The 25,988-nt window shown below is 41.8% G+C and overlaps 1 protein-coding gene and 1 long non-coding RNA gene across 4 annotated transcripts in view; one reads left to right on the top strand and one right to left on the bottom strand.

Annotated features, from left to right (window-relative positions):
• Window positions 1-695: 695 nt before the first annotated feature.
• On the bottom strand, window positions 696-11,556 carry LOC144768761 (uncharacterized). Its single transcript, XR_013598626.1, has 2 exons — window positions 11,342-11,556; window positions 696-1,654 (listed from the first exon to the last, which is right to left on the bottom strand). It is a non-coding gene; the product is annotated as an uncharacterized LOC144768761 (long non-coding RNA).
• Window positions 11,557-11,663: 107 nt separating this feature from the next.
• PUS3 (pseudouridine synthase 3) overlaps window positions 11,664-25,988 on the top strand; it is a 52,708-nt gene continuing 38,383 nt past the window's right edge. The window contains exon 1 of one of the 3 annotated variants that reach the window (XM_078652676.1): window positions 11,664-11,720. Coding sequence is in view for 1 of the 3 variants with exons in the window: in XM_078652674.1 (XP_078508800.1) it covers window positions 11,794-11,810 (17 nt within the window). In the remaining 2 variants the exon portion in view is untranslated. Of the gene's footprint in view, window positions 11,811-25,988 lie in introns of all 3 variants that reach the window. The other 2 variants (XM_078652675.1, XM_078652674.1) reach the window with 2 other exon arrangements.

A 25,988-nucleotide genomic window follows, 5' to 3' on the forward strand; every position in this document is an offset into this window, starting at 1 on the left:
CCCAAGTAGGCCATGGCCCGCATGGTGGGACCTGGGGGGGGGGGAGGTGGGGGGGCGTGGTTGGGGGGGAATTTGGTTCACAACTAACCTCACTTCCAGCTCCAACCGATAACTTGACCCCAGTAGGGACACAACGGTGTGCTCGATGGCATGTCCGGCGCAACAGAGGATGGAAGGGTAAGCATATATATCCCCCACCTTCCTCTGCGCACCAGAAGTGATGCGCCTAGCGCTCCACCGGCCAGGAAGGGGAGGGGGCTCCTCCTTGAGTCCCGGCATTAGAGGGGGGTGGGTTAGTGCCCAAATGGTACTAAAGGGCCAGCCGCACTTGGTGCATTATTTAGACGTTCCTGATAGCGCTGCTGGTATCACACTTGCAAACTCCTAGCCCACTCTTCGTGCTGAGGGGTCCTGTATCCCCTCCCCTGACTCCTCCTAACTTTCTCTGATAGGTTTTCTTTGCTTTTCTTGGGAGAAATTTGGGCATGGTACGGCAATTAATTAAAAGATCTACTGTCATATACAAACTTGACTGAAGACTGTACTTGCCTCGTAATACATTGCCTATGCTTCTCCCTTTGTAACTGTCTTTAAACATTCAATAAAAAGAATTTAAAAAAATAGAAAACATGCATTCCTGAGTCAATACTCGATAGAGCAGTGACATCCACAACAAGCAATAGCACTTCAGTGAATCTTTTGCACAATATTTTTAAATGCATTCAGTCCCTTTTTCGCTCATGAGTCCTTTGGTGTTTATTTAAAGATGGCCGCTGATTGAAACTTTTATTACATTTTTTACATTTGTGTGGTCTCTCTCCTGTGTGGATCATTATGTGGTTGACAAGGCGATAACGGTCAATGAATCTCTTTTTGCATGTTGGACACTGAAAGGGTCTCTCCCCCGTGTGGATTCTCTGGTGCACTCGAAGCCGGCGCTATCATTGAAGCACTTTCCACATTCGCTGCAGTCATAGCGTTTGCATTCCTTCTTGGGTTTCGTGATAAGGTATGGTATAGGAGCAGGATGGTCTCCTTGCTGTATGAAGGGGTCCATTATCACACAGAACCCAGTTTCGTACAAACTGATCTTTTCTAGTCTATATTCCCCAACAGTTTCCTCACCACCAAGATGAATTGACTGATTTTCACAGGTTCTACTTTTGCAGAAACTCTGGCTGACGGAATCTTCGGAACACATTTGCAGCTGCTTCACTTCTTCTGTCTCAGACTTTCTGTATGTTGTCGTTACATCATTGTCTGAACTGTGAAAATGCCCCAAACAGGTCTTCTGAACTGTAATGTCTAATTGTATTGTCGGTAGCAGACCAGTTTTCCTTCTACCCTGTTTTCCACATTCTGTCCCGTCACTATCAGTGGATTCTGTAGCTTCAGTTTCAACCTCTTTTTTAGTATAAAAAAAAAATGATTCTGATCAAAGACTAGACTACCAACCTCCACATTCTCACCCTTATTTCAGATTCATGAACCCAATCAATTTCCATTTGGTCTTCAGGTTTCATTTTCTTTAAGCAGGATTCTCCTTGTGCTCGAAAACCTGTCTTCAGTGTGTCAGCGAATTCAGGGACCATATGGAACTTGTCTATTTCACAACTTTTAGCAAAACTTCCTAATCTGTCATCTGAAACAGGTCCTGCAAAATCACAAATGAAACTGTTTTATTCAGAGGTCGAAATAAAGAATGTGAAGTTATAAACATAGCACATTTACAAAAGTAAAGTAAAAATCTAAAATAACATTCAAAGGTACATGATGAATTGAATGAAGAACAATCATGGGTGATTTGTTTCCTTCCAAGTAAAAGAACATGATTGTTTCACAGTTGTTCCTTGCCTGGTGAAGGAAAATCCAAATTATCACATAGAATTTCCCTCCAAAGCAGCCTCAGCTCAAGTTTTCAGTGGAGACTTGAGGTTTTAGGGCTGACTAACACACATTCTGTAAACGGCTTAAAGGCAACAATCAATCAACTATCCTTCCACAAATTAAAAGAATAAGAGAAAGTAGTCTTTACTGCTAATACATAAGAAATTAGATTGAATGTCAGGAAAATCCATTGTTACTAATTTATAGTGCTTTGGGAGCCCTCTACAGACAAATAGTTGCAGTATTTTTCCAAATCACTTGGCAGATTAATGAAGGTTTTAAACTAAAAATCTTGACGTGGAGACCTGCTCTACAGATGTCAGATAAATATATTCCACTCAGAAAGGACATACAGGAGCAGGCCATGGACATGTTGAAAGGTAAAACTCAATTATAGTGAATCATAATTTGATTACAGTATTTAAGAACTTTTGGTTGTATAGTACTAAACCAGGGTTGGTGTAACAAATCAGCTACACAGCAAACAAATGTGATCATAGAGTTCACATTTGTGGATATAGAATATAGCCAACAACAAAAGAAGGTTGATAACTATGCTCATGGTATTGCTCTGCTCTTTTAGTACAAACCACATTGCTCAAATGACGATGCCGCTCCCATCATTACACAAGTATGCATACATATCATAATGCCAAAGTGGCTATTGAGAGCTGCATCTTAAGCACTGGCAGTCTGATGTTTTTACCCATGAACGAGGGCTGAATAATATTGTACCACAAAAAAATACTGGGTGGCTGAGAGGTACCCCGGTGTTGTGTCTGTAATTCTTAGCACGGCACCAAGGCAACTCTCACCTGTCCTAAGACTTCTTCATCTTTTCATGGATGATTGAGGGTATCAACTGTCTGTAGTTGGGAGGGTGCAGAGGGGCTTGGTTGTGTGCCATAGTGGGCAACATTTCACACGTCTGTTTTCGAAAGCAGAGAGGAGTTAGGGAACAATGTGGTTTCTGAGTATCTACGAAAGACATAGTATCTTTAAACAACATGGAAGTGAAAAACAACTAGATTGAATCGGGTCTTTTGCTTCATTGAAATGTTTTCTTTAGAAGGTAGTTTGAAAGAGTTTGGGTCCTTGGCAGATTTTTTCCGACTGCATTAAGGGCACCTACCTTAACAAATACGAGGAAAATTCTCAAAAAGTACATCAAAAAGAAAAAATAATCATTTTGTGAGGGGAAAAAGTAGTGAATAACCGAGTTAACAAAGATGAAAATGAGAATAAAATTGCTACTAGAAACAAGTTATATGATCCTACTCACCAGAGCCAAAAAAATAGAACAAAGAGAATTTTTATTTTTTATTTTTTAGAATATATAATTGTGGGAAAGAGGAGCAGTTATCTCATTAAAAGGAGGGATGTCACATTTAAGCTTGGTAAAGCTGCTGCCTTACTAGTTCTATTGCCTAATGTTACTGCATTCTTTAAAGCCCTGCCCCTGGGGACTGCTTTGCGAACGTCTAAACAATGAACATTTGACACTAAGGGCACCATGTCTTTGCATCATTGAGGTAGTGGAATCACTGCCACATTTCACAGAAAAGAACACTGCAGAAATATGCATGTTTACATTTTGCACATTATATGTTTGCTAGTATTTTTTCAAAACTGTAAGAGTAAAAATGTGATAGAAACAGTACTAGGACGAGAACTGTGAAAATGTAGGAGAATGAATCCTGTCACAGCAAGAGGAGAAAGACTACAAAATGAACTATAAAAAGAGAGAACATGGGCAAAGTGAAGGGAATGGAGCATATGCTGGTACACTTGGAAAAAAGCTGCTATAAGCAGAGAGAAACATCGTGCAATGAAAGTAACAGCAGTCATAGAAATAGAGGACTGCAGTAAATGTCTAGCAGTAGACAATGTGGCCTCTCTTACTTCTTGAGACATAGTTGGTATGTTCGCTATCTGCTGAAGGCTTCCAGTCACTAGTTTCTATGAAATCCAAGTCCTCCTCCTGTTTAATTCTGGAAACAATGTCAGGATCGAACAATAGACTTTTCTCAAAGGTGGTTTTCTGCATTGCTTCCAATTGAAGGAAAACAGGGACGCCGGATTGAACGTCATGCTTCATCCCACCCAGACAGGGCAGGCTTTTCACTAGAACACCAGGTTGTGCAGTGACTGCAAATTTCTGCACCATACCATACTCATTCATTTCTGATGATGCTTCATAAATCTTTAATTCTTCTTCTCCGGCACATTCTGAGACATCACACACAAAAATGCTTTATCATAGTTTCAAACATGTGAAAACATTTTTACATTGCATGAGTTTTAAATCATATAAATATATAAAGTCTAATTGGCTGTTGCGTAAATTTAACTCTGCAATATTATGCCAAGAGTGTAAATTTACAGTCTGGAATCGTTTTTAAATAAAGATCTCAAAGAACAACTTACTTTTTTGTTTTTATGTTGGGTTCTAATTTTTTTTATAAGACCTATGGAAAAGACAGGACATTTTTTAAATGCTCTCGACACAGAAGCTAATGTATTGTGCATCAGAACAGGAACATTTTTGAAGAGTCCACCCCCATATTTGGATCACAATTAATTACGGCATCTATGCTTACTGGTGGAATGTGCCCAATAAACAATTTTGCAATTGGAATGTCTTTTAGCCTCTGTGGGTATGAAGCCAACATGATTTAAATTAGGAACGGTCTACCGAATACAGCTTAAGTCTGGGGAAACACTTCCAAAGGCAACAAAGCCACAACCCGACATAATGGGGCCAGAAGCACCACCAGCTCTGAATTTAGTGATGCCCTAACTCATAAGGGTTCAGAACAGGTGTAGGCAGATAGGAAAACCATGCTGCAAGAAACTGAGTTGCAGAGATACTGATAAAAGCATCAGCATAAGACACGGTGAGAATACCTCTGTTTGTCAACATTCATGCAGCATGAGCACCTTCAAACTCTAGAGACATTACAGCCATTAACGGCAAACTGCAAGCATGAATAGTCAGGCCTCGAAAAATCACAACATTTTTACTACAACTGTAGGTCTAGTAACTTGAATAATCTACTCAACCTAACTGTAATGTACTTGACCCATAAACTGGTCTCAATGTAATTCTAGGCAAATATGTTATTTTGTAGAGCCACCTTTTTCTTCATTACAATATACGAGAGCACCTACTAATATGTGAGTTCAGCATTCCTGCTGTACAAAAAAGAACTATTTGGTTTGATTTAATAGACTAAACGTTTGCCCCATACATAATAAGTATCAAGCCCACAAATAGGGCACACATGACCCCCTATATTGCCTCTTAGTTCACTAATAGCATTGCCACCAGGGCAGGGGCATGAATGTTTCTCAGTTCATCTTTAAAAACTCACTTTTAATAAATATATTACTAAAGCTTGAGGTGGCTGTGCGCTGTCATTAACAGGCTGCACATTTTCCATTGAAATGGCCGAAAATGTTCGCAGAACATACAGTTATACTTGTAAAACTATATAAGAGTATAAACAATAATATGTGTCCATTGGGTTTCAGGAAACATTTTTCATTTGCACATCACCAAGTAAAGTGTACTGATTTGTTTTTCATCCTATTAAAATATTTTTTTTATCACACAGAATTACAAAAAAGGGCTTTCATAACTACTGAATTGTATTTTGAAATGTTTGTACAGTTCACTTTTTAGCTATTTAAATGTATGCTAGAATAAAACATGACATACTACAGCCTTTCATTTCACACTTTTTGTACAGCAAGTTTGTCTGACAGTTCACTTTACAAAATCCTACATCCTTGCAGTCAGTGAAACAAAAGTAATTGTGGATGTAAAGTGACTTTTGACCTCTGTGTCCGAACACAGAATAAATGTGACAAGATAAAAACAAGATCTAAAGGCATCTTTACTGCCCCTTAAGTTTGTGAGTAAACAGAACACTTGTTGTTTGTCAGCTAGCCTGAAGGGGTGTATAGGCCCTAAATATAGTTCACCGTGATAAAATCTGACTCATCATATAGCAAGTGGGCGAGTAGATTTATCAAGGCCTGCGAATCACAAATAACCCAGGCACCACCCCTGCAACACAGGACAGAGTAAGCACAAATTCGCCTACACTTCACCTGTTCCCTCTAGCCCAGGCTTCTCCAACAAGTAGCTTGTGAGCTACAGGTAGCTTTCCAGCTGCTTCTAGGTAGGTCTCAGGTGTGCAGCTCAGGATACTAACTTAGAAGCTTTGCTGGGCTGATTAAATATATGCATACCACAATTAAAAAGTGAATATTTGAGACAAATATATATGCATTTCCAGAACTTATAACCTGATGTTTGAAGAAAAATGGTTGCATTTCTAAAATATATTTAATGCTGATATTTCAGTGATATGTCGCATGGTGTGGGAAAGAACTATACTAATACGATTACCTTGGTGCCAGGGTAGTATGTATTACCTATACAAAGGCATTCCAAATTGATAATGCTGGTTTACATTACTAGTGGCAGTCCTGCCTGGTGCACCGAGGTGATCATTGCTGGTAATCTTTAATGGGGAGGCCCCTAATGTAATGGTTTCTGAGGTGGTCACTATTACTACACTAATAATATTTATAAGTAGCTCAGGATGATTTTCTTTGAATATACGTAGTTCTAAGGTAAAGAAAATGATGGCTATCCCTGATGGAGAGAAAACGAAACCCATATACACACATATTCCTCAAACTGGACATATGCTTTGCGAGAGATTCCGTTTGTCCATGTACCAGCAGTATTAGGCAACAGGGCCATTCCTTTAAGCACCTAGAGCTAGGGGCATAACCTTATATAAACCACAAGAGGATTTTTTGTTATGCTTACACAACAATTATATTTGCCAACTGACAAGCACCACAGACTTTGCATCAAACATACCTATTCATACTAGTGGAAAGAATAGAAATCCGTGCAACTGGCTTGCTCATTTAGTGAGCCTTACTCTTTCATCAAGTTTTGAACCGACGTGCGATAATCGCGATTTCTTTCAGCTTTGACTGCCGTTCCTTCAGACCAACATCCTGTGGCTTCTTTCATTAATCGAATTCTTGGCTATTCCTCCTAATCTCACAATGCAAATCTTCCTCATGCTCCTGTCACTATGACGACCTTATGGTTGTTTTAGGGCACAACCCCGTCGATGCGAATGGCAATTGGACTTTCACATGAAACAATGACCCTGGCACTCATGATTAAATGTATTTGACTGTGCCCCTGACAGAAAACGAATGGTGGAAGTACACGGTCTTTAGCTGTACACACTCCTTTGCAACTCTTTTTATCGTACTTTGTGAGCACTAGGAGCACTGATCACCTTTGCTTCTAATTAAAAGTAAATTATACTCTTTCCACTTGTACGGTTATAGTTGTTTCTGTTGAAAAACCTGTGATGCTTGACAGCTCATAAATATAATTGTGCGAACATAAAAAAAACACTAAGAACCTCATGTGGCTTATCTGCTGTTATGTGTGAGAGGCAAGCGTGCGCTATGGCTGCTGTTCTGTGTTTGAACTCTGCTATGGTGTGTTTTTTTTCTGTACATGAGGGAAGCTTGCACATCAGATTAGCAATACTTCACATGATCTAAACGCAAGGGAAGCTGACTATGCTGCTGCTATATTGTGTTATTTGTTTTTGGAAAGCTTGCCCTGCTCCTGTTTTAGTGCCGCAGTCAGCGCTGTGCCAGATATGCGAGTAGTAGGGGACGTTTACGCTGTTGGTGATCTGTTGTACATGTTTTATGTGTTAATGAATCTCGCGCTAAGCAATTGTTACTGTTCTGGGTCAGTGAAGCTCCACAAAACCTTTCGCTATAGGACCTAAAAACGTGACGCAGTCACTACTTATGTTTTTAGGTTTCGCCCTGGCGTTGCAACTGCATAGCAGTTGCTCCGCCCAGGGCGAAATCTAATGTTATCTCAATAGTGGGGACTTGAAACCGCCCCTTCTTCCATTGGCTAGCTCCATAAATGGAGGCTAGCCATTGGAAGACATCAGTGTCAATCACTTTCTCCCGGTCAGAACGCGAATCGTGGCCGTTTCTGACTCTTTTTTTAAGTCCCGCCCCTTGATGCCGGGTGTCCCGGGCCGCGCTGTGATTGGCTGCCGGCCCGGGACACCCCCGTGACGTCATTTCCCGGCCCGCGCTGTGATTGGCTGCCGGCCCGGGACCTGACTTGTTTTTGCATCATGCTTTCACTTAACGTGAAAGCGATATGCAATTATATACAAACGGGTGCCTTTGCGCAATGCAATAATGTGTTCCGGTGCCCGGCGTGCTCTTCTACTGGCACCAGCTCACTGGTGTCTTGCTTGGGCCGAGTCAGCCGTCCCTGCAGCGCCTCTTCACACCCGTCCGTCAGCTAGGCTCGGAATTTAACCAAATAAATTAAAAGGTAGCCTGCTAGCTCTCCACACACCGCCGCACCCACCTTGGCTCAAGCGCCACCACAAGCCAGTTCGGAATTAGTTTTAGTGTGCAAGCTCGTAGATTGCTATTTAGAAAACAATCACGAAGCCGGCCAATTTGGAGCTGTTCGTGGTAGTTTTTTTTGTAGTTATCGCTCTCCTTAGGTGCAGATGAGATGCCTTACTCACCACTGAACACTTTACCCGACCTTTTTTTATTATTTTTTTTTAAATCGTTGCAGTTTGTTGGGAAACTGCTTGAAATCCAGGATAAATCTAGAAAACTGCTGCCTACTTCAGGGGAACAAAAGGTGCCTGGAAAGTTAACTTATAAAGTGGCGGTGGAGCTGCACGGGAAGTGAAATGGAGATCTGGAAAAGGTTCTGCTAGCCCCATGTTGCACCGAGCGAGCCCAGATGGTGCTCGCAAGAGAGCGCCGATAGGGATACCACGCTTGTCCATCTGAGTTGTCATGAGTCCCCGCACACAATCTTTCTTTAAATGTATTGATGTATTAAATATATTGCTGTTCCTCAGGCCATGCCACGTGGGCTTCAGGCGGGTTACAGCCTGGTAAGGTGGGATAACGAGCACAGTGCTTTACACTGCGACTGTTTGGTTAGTGTCGGGTATTCTCAGCATAGGGGAGAAGGGTTACCGTGTGTATGTCATATTTATTGACCTACATTGGCAATATCTGCCCAAGATGAGTGTCTTTAAAAGTGTCCTGAATGGCAGTGAGTTATTATTGACTGTTATTTCCTCCGTTAGAACATTCCGGAGTTTTGGGGTCCAACGCGGGAATGTGTTTTTCAGCACATTGCTCTTCCTCCTTAGACATTTTCAGAATCGGGTATGTTTTGTTTGTGGTTCGCGCCCCTGCAGTGATCATGAGCATGTCTTTTAAGTATGTGGGAATTCATTTCCGTGGGCCCTCTCTCTCTGCTCCTTTGACAGCTCTGTAGTGACACGCTCGTGTGTGGACACACACAATAAGAGTCTGTTTTCCAACAGTGTCTTCCAAATTCAAACACTTGGCACTACAGCTCTGCAACACTGCCTTCCTGTCTCTTTCTTTTCTTGTCTTTCTCTCTCTCTCTTCCTGTCTTTCTTTCTCTGTTGCTGTCTTTCTCTATCTGTTGCTGTCTTTCTCTCTCTGTTCGTCTTTCTCTCTCTGTTCCTGTCTTTTTCTCTCTGTTCCTGTCCTGCCTTTCTCTCTGTGTTCCTGCCTTTCTCTCTCTGTTCCTGCCTCTCTCTCTCTCTCTGTTCCTGCATTTTCCCTATCTAGTCCTGTCTTTCTCTCTCTATTCCTGTATTTCTCTCTCTATTCCTGTATTTCTCTCTCTGTTCCTGCATTTTTCTCTCTCTAGTCCTGTCTTTTTCTCTCTCTGTTCCTGTCTTTCTCTCTCTGTTCCTGCAGTTTTATCTATCTATTCCTATCTTTATCTCTCTATTGCTGTATTCCTCTGTTCTTGTCTTTTACTCTCTGTTCCTGTCTTTCTCTCACTGTTCCTGCATTTTTCTCTCTATTCCTGTCTTTTTCTCTCTGTTCCTGTCTTTCTCTCTCTGTTCCTGTCTTTCTTTCTAATCTTGTCTTTCTCTCTCTAATCCTGTCTTTTTCTCTCGCTCTCTCTGTTCCTGTCTTTCTCTCTCTATTCCTGTCTTTCTCTCTATTTCTGTCTCTTTTTCTCTCTTCCTGTGTCTCTTCCGCGCTTTCTCTTTTTTCTGGCTGCCATATACCCCGGGGAGCTGGTGACAGAGGCACCAGTCGTCGACCTTCAAAAAATGGCCTCCTTTGACCCAGTCTCCACCCCACTCACACCCCGCCTGCCGGGAAATGCCTGCTGATATAAATGGCCAATCCGTCCTCGGCGATTGTGCCTCATAAGTGCACTCAGATTTTTAACCTGGAACTGGGCTCGGCCCACAACATGAAAAGTGTTTGGGCCGCAAACAATCAGTTATTCCTCATTACTTTGCTTAGAATTTTGCTATTTGATATATTGACCACATTTCTATATTGTACATATTAGGCCCACGCTATTGACTCTTCAATCTACCACTCTTTACTTTCCAATGGTTGGAACATTTCAAGCAGCATCTTCGCGGATACGATTAACGCATCAGCAGAAGCTCCCCGCGGGGTCCCAGTCACAGGGAGGAGCTAACGAGACAGCCAAGGGCCAGGAAAGTGAGGCTCATGGAATAGAATGTGAGTGCTGCACCAACGAGACAAGAGCAGTGTGCGTGCCTGTGAGTGCTGAAGAACCCAGAGTAGATAGAGCGTGCCGCCGAGCTAAACGGTTTTGAGACAGTGACCGTCACAGCAGTGAGGCAGGAAAGCAAAGTCAGTATGTATTGGAGCGGGAGACAGCGTGAAGTAGCCTCAAGGAAGAGAGAGCAGAGGACCCTTGTAACACTCTAATGTGACAGCAAAGAGAGGTGCCTGCTGTGTGTTACTGTGAAGAAGGGGACACCTCCAGAGCAGGCTTAAGCTACGTACACTAGGTATGGGCAAAGGAAGTAGGGGGCTGCAGCACCTCAAAAATAAGGTTTGGGGTTCAGAAAATTCTGGAACAATATCAAAAAAATTTGCAATGCAATTGGTCTCGCATTTATGCGACTTTAAGCTATTGACATTGTAAATAACAATACCTTTTATTTATGTTTTGGTTTTTAAAACATAAATAAAAGGCATTGTCATTTACAACGCCAATAGCTCAAACTCTCACAAGGGCGAGACCTATTGCATTGCAAATGCTTGTTTGTTACTGCACCTCATTTACGGTCCCGAACACGTCAGTCTGCGTGTTCTCGATAATCGAAGCTGCTTAAATGTTGAAGTGATCACCCCGCAGCAGTCATTTAAATGCAACCTTTGAGTCTCCTCCGAAAGCAGCAACAGCAGCGTGTGTCCCTTTTCTAAGCAACTCTCGTTCTAGGTTCTTGGCGGCATCAATATATGCCTTTCTGCGCTGGCTGCACTGCACATGTATGTGGAAAAAGTTCACAGACTAACTAACCTCCTCCATATCAGGGCTCCTGTGCGTAGCGCTGCGAAGAAGCAGTCATTCAGGCACTGGCGTCTAATTCACAAGGGGGCGCTCTAAGCGCGTGAGTTGGGTCCGCTGACAGAATGTCCGCAGCACCACAAGAAACTGCTCAGATCGATCCATGTATTCTCTATGGTAATGTCCGACCTCTTCAAACCGCAAAGGTAACTTCCGGGGCACTAGAAGCAGACACTTCCGGAAAAGCAGGCCAAGCATTTCATGCACATTTGCGGCCCGTTTTCAAGGCGTGTCATTCACTTTTCCAACCAATCGTAGGCTTGATATTCGCTACAGCAGCCGTGTAGCCTCATCGTAGATCCACCCCCAGCACGCGTTTCCGTTCAACCAGGTTTTGTTTTAACTAATGTTTCTTGTAGGTTTTCAGAAGAACTTTTGAGTGTAATGAGGGACTGTTAAGCTTTATGTACGTACGAGTCAGGTAAGTTTTAAATTCGACATTGTAGGGCGTGCTTTGTGGGGTTGATATGCAAATGTTGCAGAGGTGTGGCGCAGCGGCCAGGGTGGCTGACTCTGGACTACTGGGGCTCGCAGTTCGATCCCGGGCGCCAGTGGCAGGTTAGCCCAGCACCATGTGACTCTGGGCAATAGCTCGCTTCATCTTCCCAATGGCCCCCAGCGCCTTGATACCCTTATAGGTAATTTTTCGCGCTTTACAAATACTGCTATTTCATTTATTTCAATAGTGCGCCTTGGTATAAGCATGATTACTAGTTCTGAAGAGTAACTTTTTTCGTGATATATATATATATATATATTACCTACTGGCGGTCGCCAGTAGGTATATATAGTTAGGATTTTTTCTCTATGGGTTTTTTGAAAATTCTATGTCTAATAACTTTGGCGTTTGTGGACGGAATCGGCTGAAATTTTCAGGAAAATGGCACATTTTGTTTCTGAGCAGCCCTTGAAAATTTGGGGGGGGTTCGTCCAGTGGGGGCCGAGAAAAAAGGGGGGTCCCAAAACGTGTTTTTAACATTGAGTTTTCCATAGGGCGGTTGGCCTCACTTTTAGCCCGAACGGCTGAATGGATTTGCACGAAACTTGGCAAAATTGTAGGGACTGGTAGCCCGATGTGCCTTTTGTAGGTCTCAATATATGTGCTCCAGTGGATTTTGAGAAATTAACGTTTAAAAAAAGATATATATCTGTAACAGCGGACCGGTTAGCGCTCTGGTTCGCGGACTTTTCGCGCAACGGAGCTTTGTGAAGCGAAGCTGATTGGTTCTCCGGCGTCTGTCAACATTCCAAACAGTCCGTAGCGGCCGCCATCTTGTCTCTCGGTAGGATCGAGAGACAAGAGGAGGTCAAAACAAAGGGGGAAATAACTATAAGGGGGCATAGTAGATCCTCGCTGACCCCCTAGGTTTGATGTGGAGGTTTTAAAAGGGCCCCGCGGGGCAAAAAAAAAAAAAAATAATAATAATTGAACGGCTGAATGGATTTGCACGAAACTTGGCAAAATATTAGGGACTGGTAGCCCGATGTGCCTTTGCTAGGTCTCAAAATATGTGCTCCAGTGGATTTTGAGAAATTAACGTTCAAAAAAAGATATATATCTGTAACAGCGCTTCGCGTAACGGAGGTTTGCGAAGCTGATTGGTCATTCTGTCACTGGGCTATAGTTGGGCTACATCTGGCTGATATTTGGGCTACATTTGTTTTTTTGTGTGTCTGGCGGCCATCTTTGGGCTACATTGGGCTACATTGGGCTTCATTGGGCTACATTCGGCTAATTAGCAAATAGCTCATCGCAAACTAGGAATGGTAAAGAATCGCTATTTATTCCTTAAAGTTCGCTATTTAGGAAATGCAAATAACTTTTATGATACATATGGCGGTTCATCTCTAACAAGATAAGAAGCATAGGGATAGATTTATGATGACTGGCGCATCACCAGGGATGTGTTAGTCATTCTGTGCCGCTGTTCCGTCACCTATGGTGTGCTGCATTTACAATGCGGCGCATCATGGGGCAAAAACAGCACAGATGCGTGATGTATCTGTGCCGTAAAGGTGGCGCATTGCTGGAGTTGTATCGCAAGTGTGATGAAGCTCCAGCAAGGGTCGGGGGTGCCCTTGTCGCAGGGTTTCTGTTCTCACACAGAACTGTGGACAGAGGATTGGAACCTCGGCGAATTAGGGTGTCCCAAAACTCACGTTAGTAATCAAAAACTATTTAGCAAGCTAGGTACAGTGTCACATTGGATATAACAAACTCTCAATGTTTAGACAATCCAGAATATGAACTTATAGTACCTCAGGATACGTGGAACTCATGAACAGTCGGTCGTTATATATTTCTTAGAAACCAGAACATGGAGTTAAGAAGAACACATGTGTATTTGAAATGTTTATTTACTAATGCCGTCTTCTCAGGCGTAGTACCTTAGATAATAAAAGTACACATATTATCAGTAGCAAAATTACCAGCATAGTTACTAGTACATAAAAAGTGAATGGTGATAGTATGTTAACATGCTGTAAATGAATAAGAGTTAGCAACACTTATAAGCAGCCGCGGGCCGTGGAGGGAGTTACGGTGAGGCAGGGAGGCGGGGAGGGGGAGAAGCAGGGTGGAGAATACAAGTACACATATTATCAGTAGCAAAATTACCAGCATAGTTACTAGTACATAAAAAGCGAATGGTGACAGTATGTTAACATGCTGTAAATGAATAAGAGTTAGCAACACTTATAAGCAGCCGCGGGCCGTGGAGGGAGTTACGGTGGGGCAGGGAGGCGGGGAGGGGGAGGGGCAAGGTAGAGAGGGCTCCACCCTGCTTCTCCCCCTCCCCGCCTCCCTGCCCCATCGTAACTCCCTCCACGGCCCGCGGCTGCTTATATCTCACCCTCCCTAATACACATATTATATTATTTGCTAAGAAGGTCTCTTTGTGTTGGTTTAGGGCGTGTCCATACTTTAGTGTCTTACATTTGAAGGAATCACATCAGCATACACCAGCTCTCTCTTCATGTGAACCGCATCAACTGTTGTGTATGTGTGTTCGGCAAAGCAATATAAAACCCGCCTCATGCCCAGAATTGGCAGAAGTTGCACTTATGTTATGAGTATGAAGTCGTGGAGATCAGACCTCATAACAATTCTGTATCGTGTTGTTCTTGAAACTTTAGCACTCGCTGTACAGATATAGTTTAACAAGTAAAGCAGATAGTAGACCAATAACATATTATTCTCATGTAAACCACGATGAACTACTAGGTGGAAAGCTAAAGCAACAACTAAGTGTCGTGTGCAGAAGTTGCAAAAAAGGAAAAATGGCGTTTAAACCGGTAATGAGCCCATGCTAACTTAACACGGTGTAAAGATATCCAGGACCTAGATGACACCTCCTCATGATCCGGAAACGAACTGAATAAGATAATAGAAGTGCCATCTCATGAGAGCAGATTGCAAGTTTATATGTGGACGGTCCGCAAGGTAAAGCATTAAAAACTAGGAAAATTCAATGCTAAAGAAAAATAAAACAGCCAAGTACTTTATCGAGTCTTAAGCCAATAGGCAAGGTAAATAATAAAAACTTGACAAATAAGTCAATGAATTGTCAATGAAATGCTAGTACTCAGCATATGAAACATGAAAAAGGTCTATGACATAACTGTGTATGCAAAATAAGCTGCAACAGCCTCCAATAGGAAGTCACCGTCTTCATCCGAAAACAGTTCAGCCATCCAATTTAAAAGCGGAAAAGAACATACGTGCTCTCCCAGCACCGGATCCTCTATCACCATCAGAGGACAGCTCGGTGGGTTTTCAAGAAAGCTGTGTTCCAAGAAAGACTGTGCTGCCGCCAGTAAATTCCAGGGACCAAGTAGTCCATGCATCAATGCCACAGCCATAATCCTTTCGCCAGGACAAATCAACTCGTGAGTAATGATAGGAGTCATCAGCTGATTAAAGTCGACGTCAGGAGAAACCGGTCCGCAGAGACACAAATCAATGGCCCAATCGAAATCACAGGTCAGGCAGTGAAATACAGGCTGGACACAGGTGAAGTAGGAGAACCGAAAAGATAATCCATATGCCGTGCTTAATATCGCCAACGGCATTGTGCCATAATATTCTAGCATGCGATTGCGGAACAGTGTCAGCAGCTGCAGGGTCGGAGGTTGCATAGGAGGGACATCCATATTTAAAAATGTAAAAAAGCACAAGAGCGTCCGCTGGTAATGCAAGTAAAAATGCAATCCACGAAGCAGAGTGGAGAAAATGGAATGAAAGGGAGCAGGGATGACTCCAAAGATTTTCTCAAATGAAGTCACGAGACCACTGGTAACAACTTTAAAAAAGTGTGCCAGGGATTTTGTGGAGGATGCGTTAAAGATAGTCGGAAACATGTTGCTGAAATTGAAAGGCAAACCTGTGTACGGGTGTTCGCTATGTGAAGTACGAAAGTTTCACGGGCCGAACTCAAGGCCACCTCTCTCTGAGACAAAAGAGCTCTTATTCTTGTCATGCCGTTGAAACGTGTCCCAAGGTTGGTATTTGTGGCCAGATTGAAAACTCCCTATGTTCATGTGTGGGAGGAAATAGAACATTTCTGCAGCAAATAACCCGTTCACTTACTGTTACGATAAAAGGAATACTTTTTAATTAACTCAGAACAATCTTCATTATTGAGCATCAAATAACTACCATTTTCCAACAACTTGAACGTGGGGATGATAGCAGGAACTGGCGTGCCTTGCAACACGCAAGCCATATTTGGTCGGTGTTTGTTGCATGAATCGTGTAACTGTATGTGCCTACACATTAGTGAATGATCTGGCGTCTCAGTGCATTCCTCTCCATTCAGATAAACTTCTTGATCATCTTTGAAACATCTGTATGTGTATGGAAGCGACCAGACCTCATGAACAAAAGCACTACCTAAAGGTTCATAAAGACCTATTGGTATATATTTCATACAATTTGAAAACTTATATAAAGCAAAAGGCAGCGTTATTAAACCGTGGATAAGGCATGTTGCCAAAAAACCCGCAATCCTCTGCTGATGATGTCACTGAGCATGTCATGAATGATGTAATATGTGACATCATCAGTAGTGGATTATGGGTAATAGTATCTCTAGTTTACTCCCCTATAGCTGTCTTTCTTTTAACATAAGTGTGTTTCCTTCCCTTATACTTACTGTTTTTGGTTCGCTTCCAGTTCGCGTACCAGCGAGCGAACTAGGAAGCGAACTAAGAGAAATAGAGGTTGGCACAGTTCCAAATATTGTACCAATTTTTTAATAACGGGGAGGTAGTTCTGAAAAGAACTTTTTTTTTTATTTTTCTGAACATTTTTTTACTGTTTTTGAATTTTTCGGAACAGTTTTATATTTTTTTGGGGTTTTCTTGGAGGGGGCAATGAAAACGATTCATTGTAAAGGGCTCAACAGGAGCAACAAAACAAAAAAAAGAAGTATTTATTATTTTGGGCGTTTCGGACAAACTTGCATATGATAGTCAATAGCTCTGTTGATCAGAGTGATGCTTCTTTCTCCGTAGGAAATGAATCCATCGCAAAATACGCAGGTGTGTTTTACTTCACCAAATCTCATTTGTATATTTGGCACCATCTCCCTGCCCTCTGGTCCCGTTACTTCCGGTACAACAGATCTTCTGGCCATAATAGGGAGATTATCTAGGTCGTTCCGAAACTGTGCAGCACTGTAGTTGTTAGGATGCCACCTAGTCATATGGCGATGCATTGTGTAGTTTCCGAAACTGTATTTTTTGTCGGTCCCTCTGGACAGTCTATCTTGACATATAAGGCAAGTTACGTATCTTGCATTTACTTTTTTCTGACCTTTGGGAATTTAAAAAAATTGCCAAATGAAGTTTTCTTTCCGGTGAGACGTCTTGGGCTGCTCAGGCAAAAACTGCCTCTCTTCGTGCTCGTCCTCCTGTTCCTCTTCTTCTTCTTGTTGAATTACAACTTGAGCAGGTGGTCCACTCTTCCTTGGATGTGGTGGAGGTGGTGGGGAAGCACCAGCTGAAGCTACTAAAGAAGCCATTGCTCAGTGATCACAAAGGGTCTTTCTCTCACAATGATGAAAGTCAGAGTGAGGAAAGAAGGAGGGATTTTCATCATTTGGGAAAAACAAGAGTTCTCAACCAATCAAAAGTGTTCATTTTAGATTATATGACCTAGTCTTACATCATTAGGAAACCAAAAGTGAAATGAACCAATGAAAAGTGTTATTACCAAGTCACATGACTTGCTGTGTTTACGTTAAGCGCTTTGCAGGGCCTCCCGGTTTGCTTCCAGAAACCTGCGCTTTGCGACTCGCTTCGCGTACCAGTTCGCTAACGTAGCACGTCATATGACGTATCACGCGACAACGTGAAACGTCATGCGGACGGGAGGCGTCACGATGTTGTTTTCTAACGCGGCACTTGCGGTAAAGAAACGTTTACCGGCTCGCGGTCTATTTCGCGGCATCAAGGTCAGCTAACGGGAAGCTTCCCGATTCGCGAAGCGGGAACGAAGAAAAAAAAATATTTAAAAAAAAAATTATTCATAAACATATAAAATATATTTTTGGATTTAAAGAAGAATACATTTTACAGCTACAGATATTAGCTGTTAAAAAACCAATGAAATTCACAGAAAAAACCATAGGTTATAGACCATATATAGTTAGGAATTAGCATTTACAAAACCTTGAAAATTCACTGAAAAAACCATAGGTTATAGACCATATATAGTTAGGAAATAGCATTTAGAAAACCTTATTTTACTCACACAAAACCATTGAAATTCCATATATAGTTAGTTGCACTAACTATATATCGCGCACCTGCAATCCACTGCTGATGATGTCACATATTACATCATTCATGACATGGTCAGTGACATCACTGATGACATCACTGATGACATCTCAAATGACATCACTGATGACATCACTGATGACAACATCCAGTGACTGTATGCTTCTGTAAAGTTAAAATATGTCTTACATATTGAAGAATGAGTGGATGTATAAGTGTCTGGATGAAGGATTTAGTAGGTGCATGACTGACTGTATAAGTGAGTGATTAAATGTGTCTCACTGAGTGCATGGGTTAGTGACTAAACTGTTTTAAATTGTGCATCATTGTGTCTGTTGTTTTGTAATCTGATGCATGTGTTGATCATTAGCTATATGACTAACTATATGGGTTATTGATTAGTTGCCCAAGTATTTGTATGGGAGACTGAGTGTGTGTGTGGGTGTCTGGGAGGTGTATGACTCTGTGCATAGATGTGTGAGCAGTTGATTCACTAGATGTATGGGTTCAAAAGTGCATGTGGAAACATCTGTATGGGCGGTTGACTGTGTGCATGAGTGTATTGGTGAGTGAATGGATATCTCAGTGCTACATGTCAAAGTAAGTACATATGTAAAACACAGTACATGTGATAGTTGACATATATAAATAACTGTGCAAAAGAGCCAGTGAATGTGTGAGTGGCTGTATGGATTATTGTGAACTTGTATCAGGGATTGTATAACAGAGTAAATATGTGTTATTATATGTTCCAATAAGTAAGGTGTGTATAACTATATAGTTGAGGAAATCGAGGTGTGATTGATTCTTTGCAAGACTGACTAGGTGTGTGAGTAACTCCATGGATGAGTGACAGTCTGTGAGTGTCTGTTTACACTGAGTGTATCTAAGGTTATATTAGAGTCTGAAGAGGTTCATTGTATCATCACATGAATGATGTCATCAGTGATGTGATCAGTAATGTCAAATGAGATGTCATCAGTGATGTCTTTGAGATGTCATCAGTGATGTCATCAGTGATGTCACTGACCATGTCATGAATGATGTAATATGTGACATCATCAGCAGTGGATTGCAGGTGCGCGATATATAGTTAGTGCAACTAACTATATATGGAATTTCAATGGTTTTGTGTGAGTAAAATAAGGTTTTCTAAATGCTATTTCCTAACTATATATGGTCTATAACCTATGGTTTTTTCAGTGAATTTTCAAGGTTTTGTAAATGCTAATTCCTAACTATATATGGTCTATAACCTATGGTTTTTTCTGTGAATATATATATATATATAATTACTAGTTATGAAGAAAGCATGCTTGCTGCGAGGGCGTTGAAAGAAAGCAGAAACGCAAGCCCTGATATAATGGGAACACTAATATATATATATATATATATATATATATATATATATATATATATATTACCTACTGGCGGTCGCCAGTAGGTATATATAGTTAGGATTTTTTCTCTATGGGTTTTTTGAAAATTCTATGTCTAATAACTTTGGCGTTTGTGGACGGAATCGGCTGAAATTTTCAGGAAAATGGCACATTTTGTTTCTGAGCAGCCCTTGAAAATTTGGGGGGGGTTCGTCCAGTGGGGGCCGAGAAAAAAGGGGGGTCCCAAAACGTGTTTTTAACATTGAGTTTTCCATAGGGCGGTTGGCCTCACTTTTAGCCCGAACGGCTGAATGGATTTGCACGAAACTTGGCAAAATTGTAGGGACTGGTAGCCCGATGTGCCTTTTGTAGGTCTCAATATATGTGCTCCAGTGGATTTTGAGAAATTAACGTTTAAAAAAAGATATATATCTGTAACAGCGGACCGGTTAGCGCTCTGGTTCGCGGACTTTTCGCGCAACGGAGCTTTGTGAAGCGAAGCTGATTGGTTCTCCGGCGTCTGTCAACATTCCAAACAGTCCGTAGCGGCCGCCATCTTGTCTCTCGGTAGGATCGAGAGACAAGAGGAGGTCAAAACAAAGGGGGAAATAACTATAAGGGGGCATAGTAGATCCTCGCTGACCCCCTAGGTTTGATGTGGAGGTTTTAAAAGGGCCCCGCGGGGCAAAAAAAAAAAAAAATAATAATAATTGAACGGCTGAATGGATTTGCACGAAACTTGGCAAAATATTAGGGACTGGTAGCCCGATGTGCCTTTGCTAGGTCTCAAAATATGTGCTCCAGTGGATTTTGAGAAATTAACGTTCAAAAAAAGATATATATCTGTAACAGCGCTTCGCGTAACGGAGGTTTGCGAAGCTGATTGGTCATTCTGTCACTGGGCTATAGTTGGGCTACATCTGGCTGATATTTGGGCTACATTTGTTTTTTTGTGTGTCTGGCGGCCATCTTTGGGCTACATTGGGCTACATTGGGCTTCATTGGGCTACATTCGGCTAATTAGCAAATAGCTCATCGCAAACTAGGAATGGTAAAGAATCGCTATTTATTCCTTAAAGTTCGCTATTTAGGAAATGCAAATAACTTTTATGATACATATGGCGGTTCATCTCTAACAAGATAAGAAGCATAGGGATAGATTTATGATGACTGGCGCATCACCAGGGATGTGTTAGTCATTCTGTGCCGCTGTTCCGTCACCTATGGTGTGCTGCATTTACAATGCGGCGCATCATGGGGCAAAAACAGCACAGATGCGTGATGTATCTGTGCCGTAAAGGTGGCGCATTGCTGGAGTTGTATCGCAAGTGTGATGAAGCTCCAGCAAGGGTCGGGGGTGCCCTTGTCGCAGGGTTTCTGTTCTCACACAGAACTGTGGACAGAGGATTGGAACCTCGGCGAATTAGGGTGTCCCAAAACTCACGTTAGTAATCAAAAACTATTTAGCAAGCTAGGTACAGTGTCACATTGGATATAACAAACTCTCAATGTTTAGACAATCCAGAATATGAACTTATAGTACCTCAGGATACGTGGAACTCATGAACAGTCGGTCGTTATATATTTCTTAGAAACCAGAACATGGAGTTAAGAAGAACACATGTGTATTTGAAATGTTTATTTACTAATGCCGTCTTCTCAGGCGTAGTACCTTAGATAATAAAAGTACACATATTATCAGTAGCAAAATTACCAGCATAGTTACTAGTACATAAAAAGTGAATGGTGATAGTATGTTAACATGCTGTAAATGAATAAGAGTTAGCAACACTTATAAGCAGCCGCGGGCCGTGGAGGGAGTTACGGTGAGGCAGGGAGGCGGGGAGGGGGAGAAGCAGGGTGGAGAATACAAGTACACATATTATCAGTAGCAAAATTACCAGCATAGTTACTAGTACATAAAAAGCGAATGGTGACAGTATGTTAACATGCTGTAAATGAATAAGAGTTAGCAACACTTATAAGCAGCCGCGGGCCGTGGAGGGAGTTACGGTGGGGCAGGGAGGCGGGGAGGGGGAGGGGCAAGGTAGAGAGGGCTCCACCCTGCTTCTCCCCCTCCCCGCCTCCCTGCCCCATCGTAACTCCCTCCACGGCCCGCGGCTGCTTATATCTCACCCTCCCTAATACACATATTATATTATTTGCTAAGAAGGTCTCTTTGTGTTGGTTTAGGGCGTGTCCATACTTTAGTGTCTTACATTTGAAGGAATCACATCAGCATACACCAGCTCTCTCTTCATGTGAACCGCATCAACTGTTGTGTATGTGTGTTCGGCAAAGCAATATAAAACCCGCCTCATGCCCAGAATTGGCAGAAGTTGCACTTATGTTATGAGTATGAAGTCGTGGAGATCAGACCTCATAACAATTCTGTATCGTGTTGTTCTTGAAACTTTAGCACTCGCTGTACAGATATAGTTTAACAAGTAAAGCAGATAGTAGACCAATAACATATTATTCTCATGTAAACCACGATGAACTACTAGGTGGAAAGCTAAAGCAACAACTAAGTGTCGTGTGCAGAAGTTGCAAAAAAGGAAAAATGGCGTTTAAACCGGTAATGAGCCCATGCTAACTTAACACGGTGTAAAGATATCCAGGACCTAGATGACACCTCCTCATGATCCGGAAACGAACTGAATAAGATAATAGAAGTGCCATCTCATGAGAGCAGATTGCAAGTTTATATGTGGACGGTCCGCAAGGTAAAGCATTAAAAACTAGGAAAATTCAATGCTAAAGAAAAATAAAACAGCCAAGTACTTTATCGAGTCTTAAGCCAATAGGCAAGGTAAATAATAAAAACTTGACAAATAAGTCAATGAATTGTCAATGAAATGCTAGTACTCAGCATATGAAACATGAAAAAGGTCTATGACATAACTGTGTATGCAAAATAAGCTGCAACAGCCTCCAATAGGAAGTCACCGTCTTCATCCGAAAACAGTTCAGCCATCCAATTTAAAAGCGGAAAAGAACATACGTGCTCTCCCAGCACCGGATCCTCTATCACCATCAGAGGACAGCTCGGTGGGTTTTCAAGAAAGCTGTGTTCCAAGAAAGACTGTGCTGCCGCCAGTAAATTCCAGGGACCAAGTAGTCCATGCATCAATGCCACAGCCATAATCCTTTCGCCAGGACAAATCAACTCGTGAGTAATGATAGGAGTCATCAGCTGATTAAAGTCGACGTCAGGAGAAACCGGTCCGCAGAGACACAAATCAATGGCCCAATCGAAATCACAGGTCAGGCAGTGAAATACAGGCTGGACACAGGTGAAGTAGGAGAACCGAAAAGATAATCCATATGCCGTGCTTAATATCGCCAACGGCATTGTGCCATAATATTCTAGCATGCGATTGCGGAACAGTGTCAGCAGCTGCAGGGTCGGAGGTTGCATAGGAGGGACATCCATATTTAAAAATGTAAAAAAGCACAAGAGCGTCCGCTGGTAATGCAAGTAAAAATGCAATCCACGAAGCAGAGTGGAGAAAATGGAATGAAAGGGAGCAGGGATGACTCCAAAGATTTTCTCAAATGAAGTCACGAGACCACTGGTAACAACTTTAAAAAAGTGTGCCAGGGATTTTGTGGAGGATGCGTTAAAGATAGTCGGAAACATGTTGCTGAAATTGAAAGGCAAACCTGTGTACGGGTGTTCGCTATGTGAAGTACGAAAGTTTCACGGGCCGAACTCAAGGCCACCTCTCTCTGAGACAAAAGAGCTCTTATTCTTGTCATGCCGTTGAAACGTGTCCCAAGGTTGGTATTTGTGGCCAGATTGAAAACTCCCTATGTTCATGTGTGGGAGGAAATAGAACATTTCTGCAGCAAATAACCCGTTCACTTACTGTTACGATAAAAGGAATACTTTTTAATTAACTCAGAACAATCTTCATTATTGAGCATCAAATAACTACCATTTTCCAACAACTTGAACGTGGGGATGATAGCAGGAACTGGCGTGCCTTGCAACACGCAAGCCATATTTGGTCGGTGTTTGTTGCATGAATCGTGTAACTGTATGTGCCTACACATTAGTGAATGATCTGGCGTCTCAGTGCATTCCTCTCCATTCAGATAAACTTCTTGATCATCTTTGAAACATCTGTATGTGTATGGAAGCGACCAGACCTCATGAACAAAAGCACTACCTAAAGGTTCATAAAGACCTATTGGTATATATTTCATACAATTTGAAAACTTATATAAAGCAAAAGGCAGCGTTATTAAACCGTGGATAAGGCATGTTGCCAAAAAACCCGCAATCCTCTGCTGATGATGTCACTGAGCATGTCATGAATGATGTAATATGTGACATCATCAGTAGTGGATTATGGGTAATAGTATCTCTAGTTTACTCCCCTATAGCTGTCTTTCTTTTAACATAAGTGTGTTTCCTTCCCTTATACTTACTGTTTTTGGTTCGCTTCCAGTTCGCGTACCAGCGAGCGAACTAGGAAGCGAACTAAGAGAAATAGAGGTTGGCACAGTTCCAAATATTGTACCAATTTTTTAATAACGGGGAGGTAGTTCTGAAAAGAACTTTTTTTTTTATTTTTCTGAACATTTTTTTACTGTTTTTGAATTTTTCGGAACAGTTTTATATTTTTTTGGGGTTTTCTTGGAGGGGGCAATGAAAACGATTCATTGTAAAGGGCTCAACAGGAGCAACAAAACAAAAAAAAGAAGTATTTATTATTTTGGGCGTTTCGGACAAACTTGCATATGATAGTCAATAGCTCTGTTGATCAGAGTGATGCTTCTTTCTCCGTAGGAAATGAATCCATCGCAAAATACGCAGGTGTGTTTTACTTCACCAAATCTCATTTGTATATTTGGCACCATCTCCCTGCCCTCTGGTCCCGTTACTTCCGGTACAACAGATCTTCTGGCCATAATAGGGAGATTATCTAGGTCGTTCCGAAACTGTGCAGCACTGTAGTTGTTAGGATGCCACCTAGTCATATGGCGATGCATTGTGTAGTTTCCGAAACTGTATTTTTTGTCGGTCCCTCTGGACAGTCTATCTTGACATATAAGGCAAGTTACGTATCTTGCATTTACTTTTTTCTGACCTTTGGGAATTTAAAAAAATTGCCAAATGAAGTTTTCTTTCCGGTGAGACGTCTTGGGCTGCTCAGGCAAAAACTGCCTCTCTTCGTGCTCGTCCTCCTGTTCCTCTTCTTCTTCTTGTTGAATTACAACTTGAGCAGGTGGTCCACTCTTCCTTGGATGTGGTGGAGGTGGTGGGGAAGCACCAGCTGAAGCTACTAAAGAAGCCATTGCTCAGTGATCACAAAGGGTCTTTCTCTCACAATGATGAAAGTCAGAGTGAGGAAAGAAGGAGGGATTTTCATCATTTGGGAAAAACAAGAGTTCTCAACCAATCAAAAGTGTTCATTTTAGATTATATGACCTAGTCTTACATCATTAGGAAACCAAAAGTGAAATGAACCAATGAAAAGTGTTATTACCAAGTCACATGACTTGCTGTGTTTACGTTAAGCGCTTTGCAGGGCCTCCCGGTTTGCTTCCAGAAACCTGCGCTTTGCGACTCGCTTCGCGTACCAGTTCGCTAACGTAGCACGTCATATGACGTATCACGCGACAACGTGAAACGTCATGCGGACGGGAGGCGTCACGATGTTGTTTTCTAACGCGGCACTTGCGGTAAAGAAACGTTTACCGGCTCGCGGTCTATTTCGCGGCATCAAGGTCAGCTAACGGGAAGCTTCCCGATTCGCGAAGCGGGAACGAAGAAAAAAAAATATTTAAAAAAAAAATTATTCATAAACATATAAAATATATTTTTGGATTTAAAGAAGAATACATTTTACAGCTACAGATATTAGCTGTTAAAAAACCAATGAAATTCACAGAAAAAACCATAGGTTATAGACCATATATAGTTAGGAATTAGCATTTACAAAACCTTGAAAATTCACTGAAAAAACCATAGGTTATAGACCATATATAGTTAGGAAATAGCATTTAGAAAACCTTATTTTACTCACACAAAACCATTGAAATTCCATATATAGTTAGTTGCACTAACTATATATCGCGCACCTGCAATCCACTGCTGATGATGTCACATATTACATCATTCATGACATGGTCAGTGACATCACTGATGACATCACTGATGACATCTCAAATGACATCACTGATGACATCACTGATGACAACATCCAGTGACTGTATGCTTCTGTAAAGTTAAAATATGTCTTACATATTGAAGAATGAGTGGATGTATAAGTGTCTGGATGAAGGATTTAGTAGGTGCATGACTGACTGTATAAGTGAGTGATTAAATGTGTCTCACTGAGTGCATGGGTTAGTGACTAAACTGTTTTAAATTGTGCATCATTGTGTCTGTTGTTTTGTAATCTGATGCATGTGTTGATCATTAG

The sequence above is a fragment of the Lissotriton helveticus genome, chromosome 7 (assembly GCF_964261635.1).
Source record: "Lissotriton helveticus chromosome 7, aLisHel1.1, whole genome shotgun sequence".
In the NCBI taxonomy this organism is placed as follows: Eukaryota; Metazoa; Chordata; class Amphibia; order Caudata; family Salamandridae; genus Lissotriton; species Lissotriton helveticus.